The sequence below is a fragment of the Leptonotus elevatus genome, chromosome 13 (assembly GCF_054856555.1).
Source record: "Leptonotus elevatus isolate MCC_2025b chromosome 13, RoL_Lele_1.0, whole genome shotgun sequence".
Taxonomy (NCBI): Eukaryota; Metazoa; Chordata; class Actinopteri; order Syngnathiformes; family Syngnathidae; genus Leptonotus; species Leptonotus elevatus.
The window spans coordinates 14549447-14559884 of NC_141251.1; the positions used below are offsets into that span (position 1 = coordinate 14549447).

The 10438-nt window shown below is 42.5% G+C and overlaps 2 protein-coding genes across 2 annotated transcripts; one reads left to right on the forward strand and one right to left on the reverse strand.

Moving 5' to 3' along the window:
- Positions 1 to 2055: 2055 nt before the first annotated feature.
- Positions 2056 to 2988, reverse strand: mrps6 (mitochondrial ribosomal protein S6). Its single transcript, XM_086093693.1, has 2 exons — positions 2518 to 2988; positions 2056 to 2172 (listed from the first exon to the last, which is right to left on the reverse strand). Exon 1 carries the CDS (start codon positions 2850 to 2852, stop codon positions 2520 to 2522), a length of 333 nt encoding a protein of 110 aa, XP_085949819.1. The 5' UTR covers positions 2853 to 2988; the 3' UTR covers positions 2056 to 2172; positions 2518 to 2519.
- A 167-nt stretch (positions 2989 to 3155) lies between these two features.
- nolc1 (nucleolar and coiled-body phosphoprotein 1) lies at positions 3156 to 10297 on the forward strand. Its single transcript, XM_086093690.1, has 12 exons — positions 3156 to 3322; positions 3593 to 3648; positions 3934 to 4094; positions 4163 to 4291; positions 4374 to 4486; positions 4862 to 4964; positions 5451 to 5582; positions 5659 to 5748; positions 7079 to 8980; positions 9056 to 9177; positions 9270 to 9350; positions 9426 to 10297. Exons 1-12 carry the CDS (start codon positions 3212 to 3214, stop codon positions 9585 to 9587), a joined length of 3162 nt encoding a protein of 1053 aa, XP_085949816.1. The 5' UTR covers positions 3156 to 3211; the 3' UTR covers positions 9588 to 10297.
- The last annotated feature ends 141 nt before the right edge of the window (positions 10298 to 10438 follow it).

Genomic DNA, 10438 nt, shown 5'->3' on the forward strand with positions numbered 1-10438 from the left:
CAACTGTATCTTCTTTTAAAAAAAATGATATTTATAAAAAGCTACTGTCTTGTTTCAATAAAATGCTACATGTGTAGATATTGTAATGTCCTTATATGTAGTAAAGCCAGGATGACATATGTAAATGTCTCAGAACAAAGTTGTTCCTCACCATTGCTACAATTGTATCTGTATTTTTCAATGATATTAGTTGCTTTATATTGTATACTGTTTATCTGTACCTGGACCTTGCTGATTGATTTAAATAAGGATTCTTTTTCTGGTCAACTTCTGATTGACTGGATGGCACCCAATTTCTTGAACTGTAATGGGAGGAGGGACAAAAGTTATGGTCTTTGGTCCCAGTGGCCCTTGTACATCTTATCCTGCTGACTCGGGCCCTTTGGTGCGTTATCTAAAGCTAACAGTCTCAAATTTAGGTTTTTACTTGGACAGTGATTTTAAATTGAACTGACAAATTGGTGCTGTTGTCAAATCCAGTTGTTGTTTTTTCAGCATCTGGTCTAAATTAAGCGTCTCATTTACATTACTTAGAAACTGTTAATCCATGCCTTCATTATATCTTGGCATGCACTTTATTGTCGAGTCAGCCAGTCCTCCCTCAAGCGTCTCCAGTTGGTCCAAAATGCAGCTGCTAGTCTCCTAACTGGTGCTCGTAGGAGGCGCCTGTGCAATTTAGAGTTCATTTTAAGATTTTGTCTTCAAATCTTTAAGTAGCCTTGCCCCACCTAAACCAAGGCTCCTCTCTCAGCTCCTCCACCCCTTCCTGGTCCCTCAGACACACCTGGAGGTACAGGCAACTTGTAAAACTAGTCTTAAAACACATCTTTATTATTTGGCTTTTGACTGCATTGTTTCAGTGTTTTATGATGCGTGCTGTAATTTGTTACTGATTTATTGATTTATATTTACCTACCTACTTATATTAAGTTATCTTATGCTTTTAGTTAATTTACTTACCTACTTATAATTATTAATAAATCTGTTTTATTTTAGTTTTACCTGTCTTAATTGCATGGCTGATTTGTACTCCATGTACAGCATTTATGAAGTGCTATATACATACATTTGAGTTGAACTGATTGGCATCATAAAACTTTTACCAATTGTACAGGCATTTTTGCAGTTAACATTTAAGCATTATAAGTGCAAGCAGTAATCAACCATTGTAATACTGTACATTAAAATAAAGACACTTGAAGCCACACACTTCCCATAATGCATAAGTGTGTTTGTGATGTCTGGAGGTTGAAGAGCAAATATCCAGAGTATCAAAGGAACATTTCAGACATATGGTACGCTTGACAGATGGCTCAATTGAGTAGTCAAGTCAGTCAGTGTGCGGAGTGACTGTGCGCTAGCTGTGGCATGTAGATAGCAGCTCTTGAATGTGCATTCTGTTACCACTTGTGGGAATATAATGAAGCAACTGAAGCGCAATGGCAACTGTGTTGTCCTTTAACCACATAGGAGTTGTGTTAAAGTAGTTTTATTTAAAAGAAGTTAGCCATGTAAACCTATGTCCAGTCATGCATAACAGTTGACATAAAAACTTAATTTGTTGTCTGTGGCAATTCAATCATGCTCCAATAGTTAACCTGCTGAGATCAAATGTCAAGTAAATGACAGCTATGGCATGAACAATATTAAAGAATACAGATTGACCTTCTGTTGGTTGTTGTCTGTCAGTGGTTGGAAAACTTAACTGTTTGTTTTTATAGGCACAGCAAACACAACTTGGTGATAGATAGATTAAAACTGTTTTGACATTTGAAAATGGCAGAAATACAGGATGGTTGCATTTAAATCAATATGTGTTCATACAGTGTTTCTAAACTGTGTGGAAATGTAAGTGTTTTCCAAGAGTTAACGTGCTGTGTATAGACGAAAACAATTATACGGAATTAAAATTTTTCTTTGACCTTCTGATGTTTGTAATGGCGGCTGGCCAACTTCGCTGTTTTGAAACAAATATGACTACTTTAACATACTGTGACATGCTTTTTGAGTAAATACTTTTAAATTCCTGATAGTAAGAGCCTCATAAGCTTCCACCATAATTAAAAAATGATCTTTATTATCATCACAACACAATTAAATTCAGTCCACCAGTGTTGGAAGAGGTCAAAGAAGCAGCATACTGGACAGCCACTGGATGAGAACTGCAAATACCTGTTAAAAAAAAAAAGGTTAAATTGCACACGATTCAACACAACATGACCCCCATAAGCAGGAAAGACATTGACCTCAAATGTCGTTTTGTTAAATATAAATAAAACTGTATAAAGCGTATCACTATTCTTCAACATCGTTGAATTAAGCTACTTTAATGTTTTATGTTGCTGTCATTTAAAAAATAAACACGGTAATTGTACAATGGTAAACGTTGCAGTGCTAAATGTAATGTGTAACTTCTACTGGCTGGCTACCGTGACCATTAATAAGCAAGCACCAATTTAAAAATCGGAAAATGCCACTCCCACTGTATATGATGATCCTAGTGTATAACATACGTACGTTCACTGCTGTAGACCACAGCATGCTTGTTTGGAATTCTGTGTGTCCTTATTCAGCACAGTGGGCCTCACCACGTCCAGGTCACGATGTAAGTGATCGACAAGACCCGTGAGGATGCTGGGAGCCGCGTAGAAGTCAATCAAAAAGTATGATCCGTGGCGGTGTCTCTGGTTGTGTTTCGTCATGACAAAAGGCAACAGTCTCTTTCCAAGATTCTCCATGTCTCTCACCACAGCGCCCCGCTCCATTAAAGTCTCCACTGTCCTCCGGAGAGCTGCTGCCGTCTCCGGTCGCTGCATCGCCTTTAGGATAAGAGCCAGTTCGTAGCGCGGCATTGTTTCCGTGGGTCTGGATGTGAAGATTTAGCGCAAATAGTCAATTGGTAGCTGTCATTTCTAGAATCCTTTCAACAAAGTCGACCATGTTATGACACGAGGAAGAAAGGTCTTTTGTGGTGACGTATTAAACCTGCGCCTGAATGTGTTGAGTCGATTTTTTTAAGAAGACAACAACCAAGCGGAAAAAGTGTCTGCATTGATCTTTGCTGTATTTTATGTTTTGTAAAACAATTCTGTTTTGAAAATAAAATAGTTGTATCTGTAAATGGTTCCATTACTTTTCGTTGTCTTCGCAAATGCGCATGCGCTGAAGCGGTTGAGGTAACTTCCTGCCCTCCATTTCCAGCGTGGTGAAGATGGCGGAGCACAAGTCAGTGCCCAGCGATTTATACAAATGTGTCTATTCGTTTCTGTTGGACAATAAGTTCGCCAAAGCGGCTAAGCAGTTTGCCAAGCAAGTAAAAGTGGTAAGTATGTCTCATCTCGTGAAACTTCGACGATTTCGTGCTATGATAGACTGTAAGCAGACCATTGTACGTATGTGGGAAGTTAGCACGTGGATTCTTACCGAGTCCTCCAAACCTGCCCATTGCATGTCTCTCGTCTTAAGTATCAATTTAATCTCCTAAAAAACTATATTTGTGCAGCGTTCCAAATTCCGTTTTTTTTTGTCTGGACCTGGAATAAAGCCATTCATTCAGGATATTCATTATTTGTCTGTCCATTTCTATTACCAGGGTCCACAGGATCAAAATGAAGAACACCTTCTTCATATCTACAACTTCTGGGTGAAGTGAGTTGTTTATATTTGAAATCCTTCAGCTTTGTAAGTGATGTGATAAAAAAACACTTTCAAGTGTGCATGATATACCACCAATGCAGTGTTTACAGCATTTATTAAGCCAAGGCACATATTTTAAACTAGCATTAGAAACAAATCAAGGCACACCACACATCTAGTAAAATATTGAATGCACTTTAAGCAAGATTGTTGGTGGTGATTGTATGTGAAACTGGTTAATCAGCTGTGGCACAAACCTGTAAGAGTTTGTTAAATACTCTATCTGCATGCGCTTAGATCACCTCAAGCAAAGAAACGCAAAGCAATCACTGACCAGAATGGAGCTGCTAGCTCGGTGGCCAAGAAGGCAAAAGCCAGTAAAGAGAGCTCCAGCAGCGAGGAGTCTAGCAGTGAAGAGGATGAAAACGATGCCAAAGTGAAAACGCCTACTCCTGCTGGTAATATCCCAGTACTGTTGTTATATTTACGTTTTGCTACCATTAAAAGACTGTTTGCCTTTCAACAGCCAATGGAACACCTGCTAAGGCAGCGGCTACGAAAGCTGCAACTGTAAATGGACTAAGAAAGAAAGACAGCAGCTCGAGCAGTGAGGAATCAGACTCCGAAGAGGAGCAAGCCACCAAAGCTCCATCAAGTCAGTGCCGTGCTCACTTCTTCATGTAGTATTGCACGGTTTTCTGAATGCATAACATACCATATTTAATTCTGAATGACAGAGCCAGCAGCTGCTGCCAAGCCTAAGGCTTCTACTCCTGCTACTGTAGCAGCTAAGAAAAAGCAAGAGAGCAGCAGTGAGGAAAGTTCCTCGGAGGACGACGAACCAGCCAAGGTCAACAAACCGACATGTATTAACCGACATTTATGCTGCTCATCTGAGCGACGTAAAGATTCCAATTCATTATCTACAATGTATCGGATTTTTACATTGACTGCTTTCCTTAAACATCCTGCATGCACACACAACCAAAATGTAGGCAAACAAGGCCAAACTCGGGTAAATACGAAATACTAACTATCCAGCTGCATATTCAAAAGGATATATCCTGCAAACTGTGAATATCCAATTAATCATTACAATGGCATATATTTAAATTATGCCCCCCCCACACACACACACTTGAACCCTTTAATGAAAATCAAGCCTTTATGTTGTCAGAGATTTGAATGTTCAGTCACATTTTTTTGTGATGCATTTCCATGCTAGGCCACCGTTAAACCTGCCCAAGTGAAAACTGTTGCTGCAGATTCGAGCAGCGAGGACTCTTCCTCGGAAGATGAGTCTCCGCCGAGCAAGAAAACCAAACATGGTTTGTTGTCATTTTACAAAATTATGTCACACTCACTGATTGACTTGATGGTTTCTATTTGTAGCAGTAGTAACAGACCTGATGCATGTAGACCACCATTACCAAAGGCCAAGTCAAAACTGACTTAAATTGCTGTTTAAATTAGAGCCACTTGAAGGCAGCACTACTAGTCATCGGTTAAGTCATTTTTATTTTTTTTTAGAAAAAAATAAGACTACTGCTAAGGCATGCTAATTGTTAACTGAGCATTACATTAAGGCCGACCGACATCGACAAAATGTCATATCTCGAAAATTTCTCCCCGAAACTTGTTAAGTCTCAAGAAAGAAAGAAATAGCAATATTTTTCAGTTGTAATTCTTCTTAGTGAGTCAGTGTCCCATTACTGGTAAGCTATTTTTGTTATCCTTGGGGCTAACTACTACCCGCTTGTCGGCAAGTGTGTCGGTTTTGTTGTTTGAATCTTTTTTTACTTTAATTACAACAGGAACGTACAGTGCAGTCCCACCCCCTGCTTCAGTACAGAAAGTGGTAACTCCAGCAGCGGTCAATAAGGCCGCCCCCGACTCGGACAGTAGTGACGACAGCAGTGATGAGGACGAAGGGAAGAAAGTAGCTGGTAAGATAACCCAAATTTAGGATTAATTGGCATCTGGAGTTTTGCTGTTTGCTCAAAACCGTTGTTCCTTGTCTAGCTAAAGCTGCACCCGTAAAGAAGACTGCGCCTAAAAAAGCTGCTTTGAAGAAGCCTGCTGCTAAGAAAGAATCCAGTTCGGAGAGCTCAGGTAGGAAAGATTGGACTTGGTCTGTCTCTTAGGCTTGAAAAAGCCAGTTTCTTGAATGGATGTATAACAGGATGTCCTCTTAGATTCAAGTTGAAGAGGAGCCTTAGGTGTATTCACACCTGCACTGTTGAGTCCACTTTAAACAGACCAGAGTTCGTTTCCCACGCTGGTCCGGACCTTTTGTGCAGGTCTGAATACACACAAACGAATCCTGGTACGGACCGAGACCCTCATTTTTTGGTGGTCTCGGCCCGCTTCCAAACGCACTCTGTGTGGTTCGCTTCAAGTCTGAATACAAACTACCGGTACATCTGATCCAAACCAACTGCAGGACACGTGCGCCTTTAAGGGTTTAACAAGTCACCATATCGAAGCCTAGCGGGAGAAAAAATTGCCCGGTAGTGAATGTTGAGCTAAATTAATCCATAATCCTCAGCATTCTGTTTACCCACGCAGCTTTCAGCATGTTGTGGGTTGGGGCACGCGGAACACAACGGCTCCTTCGGGTTACTACACGCAATCGACGGACGGTGCTATTACAAAACAAGCTCAAATTAAGGCCTTTTTAAATGACATTAATGCAATGTCCAGACGCTTTAGCATTCGAAATAGTCGATGTAAAAAAATAAATAAATATATATTTCATGGTTTATTTTAAATGGTGTTGTGCAAAGGAGTCACTAGAATACAATTTCGCAATAATAAATGTCCTTAAAATATATTTATTTGTGGGGGCTGGTGTGACTTGTTGTAATTTGCAATGGACAAAATGGCCTGCAGTTCATCTAACAAATACCAATTGTTCTGAATTTGAAAAGAAAACGTACTGTTCCTGTCAACAATGTCCAACAGGAAACACCCATGCCACCTCGTGGCAGAAAATTATCTCAACATAAATCTATGACTCAATATTTCACACTCCTTTTAACTGTTTAGTATGTCTTTTTAACTTCAAATAACTGAATGATAAAATTACTGTAGCAGTGAACTAAAAGATACAACCACATTTGTATTTGGTAGCCATATTTGCCCACCTTTATGTTGATGAGAATAAAAACAAATATTTTATAGCACATTTACAACATCTATAAAATGTGCAATTAATTTCCAATTAAACGCGAGTTAACTTTGGGAATCTTGCAATTAAAAATTGACTGGCAGCCATAAAATATAAACAACATATATGTTTGTATTTGTGTATGTGATTATCAAATGGCATTAAATTTGATTCGCTGATAAGTGCAGAAACCCTGGACTAGTATTACTTTACAAGTATTGAAGTACATTTGTACATGCACCACTTTTAACAATACTGTCATTGTACATTCAGAAAGCAGCTCAGAAGATGAAGCTCCATCAAAGCCTGCCACGAAACCTGCTACACCATCATCATCATCAGCTGCTGCTGCTTCAAAAGCACCAGTTGAGAGCAGCTCCGACTCATCATCTGAAGAGGAAGAAGCGACCAAAGCCAAGCCAGTTGCAGCAAAGGCTGCCATTCCTGCTGCTAAAGTCACCAAAGCCGCTGCGGCAGCAGAAAGCAGTTCAGACACTGAATCCTCATCTGAAGAGGAGGAACCAGTCAAAGTCAAAGCCAAACCCGCACCAGCTAAACCCGCCACCCCGGCTTCTAAACCTGCAACTCCTGCCAGAAAGCCTGCCACAGCGGCAGCAGCTGAAAGCAGTTCAGACTCTGACTCCTCATCTGAAGAGGAGGAACCAGTCAAAGCGAAGCCGGCAAACACAAAACCTGCAACTCCAGCTTCAAAAGCCGCTACTCCTCTAGCAAAAAACGCGAAAGCAAAGGCAGCAGCAAAAAGCAAGGCGGCAGCAAAAAGCAGCTCAGAGTCCGAAACATCATCTGAAGATGAAGAACCTGCCAAAGCCAAGGCACCTACAAGTAAACCTTCAACCCCTGCCGCAAAGGCTGCAACCCCCAAAACAAAGGCAGCAACCCCCAAAACAAAGGCAGCAGAAAGCAGCTCTGACTCAGATTCCTCATCCGAAGATGAAGAGCCAGTCAAAGCAAAAGCAACACCTGCTAAAACCGCCACCCCGGCTTCAAAGGCTGCAACCCCGGTCGTAAAAGCTGCCGCTCCAAAAAAGGCAGCGGAAAAAAGCAGCTCCTCCTCAGACGAAGAGTCTGAGGAGGAAGAACCTGCTAAAGCAAAGCCGACTACGAGAAAGCCGGCTGCCAAGGCCGCCACCCCTGCCTCAAAGGTCGCCACCCCTGCTTCAAAGGTCGCCACCCCAGCAGCAGAAAGCAGCTCTGATTCTGACTCTTCGTCTGAGGAGGAACAGCCTGTTAAAGCAAAGCCGGCTACGAGAAAGCCTGCCACCCCTGCCGCCAAGGCTGCCACCCCAGCAGCAGAAAGCAGCTCGGAGTCTGACTCTTCGTCTGAGGAAGAAGAGCCTGCTAAAGCAAAGGTGGCTACGAGAAAGCCTGCTGCCAAGGCTGCCACCCCTGCCGCCAAGGCTGCCACCCCTGCCGCCAAGGCTGCCACCCCTGCCGCCAAGGCTGCCACCCCAGCAGCAGAAAGCAGCTCGGAGTCTGACTCTTCGTCTGAGGAAGAAGAGCCCGCTAAAGCAAAGGTGGCTACGAGAAAGCCTGCCACCCCTGCTGCCAAGGCTGCCACCCCTGCCTCAAAGGCCGCCACCCCTGCCTCGAAGGCTGTCACCCCAGCAGCAAAAAGCAGCTCGGAGTCTGACTCTTCATCTGAGGAAGAAGAGCCTGCTAAAGCAAAGGCGGCTACGAGAAAGCCTGCCTCAAAGGCCGCCACCCCTGCAGCAAAAAGCAGCTCGGAGTCTGACTCTTCGTCTGAGGAAGAGGATGAACCTCCTAAAGCCAAGCCAGCTGCAACCAAAGCAGCAGCTGCTCCAGCGAAGGCTGCAGCAGAGAGCAGTTCAGACTCTGACTCTTCTGAAGAGGAAGCCCAAGCCAAGGCGAAACCTGCGGCAAAAGCCAAGAAGAGTAGCTCCGACAAGAACACCCCTGCCAAGGCTGCCGTCGCCAAGAGCAACACTCCCAAAGCGACATTGGCTAAACCGGCAGAGTCCTCGTCCAGTGATAGCAGTTCAGAGGAGGAGACCGCTGGGAAGAGTACTGTTAAAACTTCGACCCCCGCTGCATCAACCAAGGCGACTAAAGCGAAAGACGGCAGGAGCAGCTCCTCAGACAGCTCAGATGAAGATGAGGCATCAGCAAAAGGTGCCACCACCCCCAAGGCCAACGGTAAGTGAGGATTGATCGGACAAAGTAGTGACCGACAAATGAAACGACAAACAATTTCCTCCTGAATTGACGCAGGCACCAACAGCAAGCAGAAGGACGAAAATTCATCAGGAAGTCAAGAGGAAGAGACGCAAAAAAAGACTCCAAAAAACAAAAAAGCAACTACTACACCACAAACGTTTCCCAAAGCCAACAAGGTAGAGTAACAGCTTTTTATATACAAAACACACACACCCGTTGAGAGATAAACAAATAATTGTGAAGTCCTTAAAACGTGTGATATTTGCAGGCTAACATACCTTTCCGAAGAATAAGGGAGGAAGATGTCTCCGTGGACCCCCGCCTTGCAGACAACTCTTTTGATGCTAAGGTAACCTAAAGCACTATTAAAGTGACGCGCTCATTTAGCAGTTGCTGGAAACGTGGCCGCAATTCTCGTTTTCAGAAGGGTTCCAATGGCGACTGGGGCCACAAAGCCAACGAACTTCTCCGCTTCACTAAAGGCAAATCGTTTCGCCACGAAAAGACCAAGAAGAAGAGAGGAAGCTACCGAGGCGGCAGCATCAACACCACCACAGTCAACTCCATCAAGTTTGACAGTGACTGAGACACGCTTGCTCTCACCTGAACTTGACATCACCTGTGTGACGCAAAACCCCTGAAGCAGTTGGTACTTTGACAAATGCCATTTAAGTTTGAAAGTCAGCACTTGAGGGGATTTTTGAAGGACACAAGGATGCCGTAGGACCACTTACAGCCACAGCGTGGCTTAAGGCTATCAGTCCAGACTACAAACAAGACCGTGACACCAAATACAACATGTATTCATTAACAGCTATTCGATCTACATTAATTGTTTTATAAAGGATTGTAAACGTGTTAGTCAAGAATGTGAACATTGGAGGGGGTTTATCTTTTTTTTGTCCTTGATCACTGAGGACTCAAGTATGTTTTATGGTGTTTATTTATTGTTTTAGTCCATTTCACTAATTGATTTTCATTGTTCCTTACAAGCCATATTGTGTTGAAGCATTAGAAATTCAGCCTTTCGTTTGTCCTGCTAGTTGATAGAAATGTTAGTCGCCTAAACAGTTTAATTTTCTTTACATTGTGATTTACTGTACTGAATACATTCTTTTTTTGTCATCAATTCTAATAGGTTAATATTGTCAAGATCAGTACTGTAGTGGTGCATTCGGTTGCCACCAGGTGGCGCAGTAATACCATTCGGTTGATAACATAATTTGTACTTTCGTTGTGACATTTTAGGATTGTCTTATGTTCTGATTTCTCCAATAAAGTGGAGTAAACTGACAACGCAAATAGTCATTCCCTTTTGAATGAATATTTAAAAGGAAGCCGTGTTGAAACATTTCACATGTGGGGGGGATGAGATGCCTGTTTTAAATTTCTTGTTCATTTTAATGACTGGGGAGACAAAGTCTCTCAAGTGAATAA

What these genes read in the sequence shown, in the direction of transcription:
- mrps6 (XM_086093693.1), bottom strand. Translation starts at nt 2,852, where the DNA reads ATGCCGCGCTACGAACTGGCTCTTATCCTAAAGGCGATGCAGCGACCG.
- nolc1 (XM_086093690.1), top strand. Translation starts at nt 3,212, where the DNA reads ATGGCGGAGCACAAGTCAGTGCCCAGCGATTTATACAAATGTGTCTAT. An exon ending in ATCTACAACTTCTGGGTGAA is followed by an intron (nt 3,649 to 3,933) that starts GTGAGTTGTTTA and finishes GCATGCGCTTAG; the next exon opens with ATCACCTCAAGCAAAGAAAC. An exon ending in CGAAGGGAAGAAAGTAGCTG is followed by an intron (nt 5,583 to 5,658) that starts GTAAGATAACCC and finishes TTCCTTGTCTAG; the next exon opens with CTAAAGCTGCACCCGTAAAG.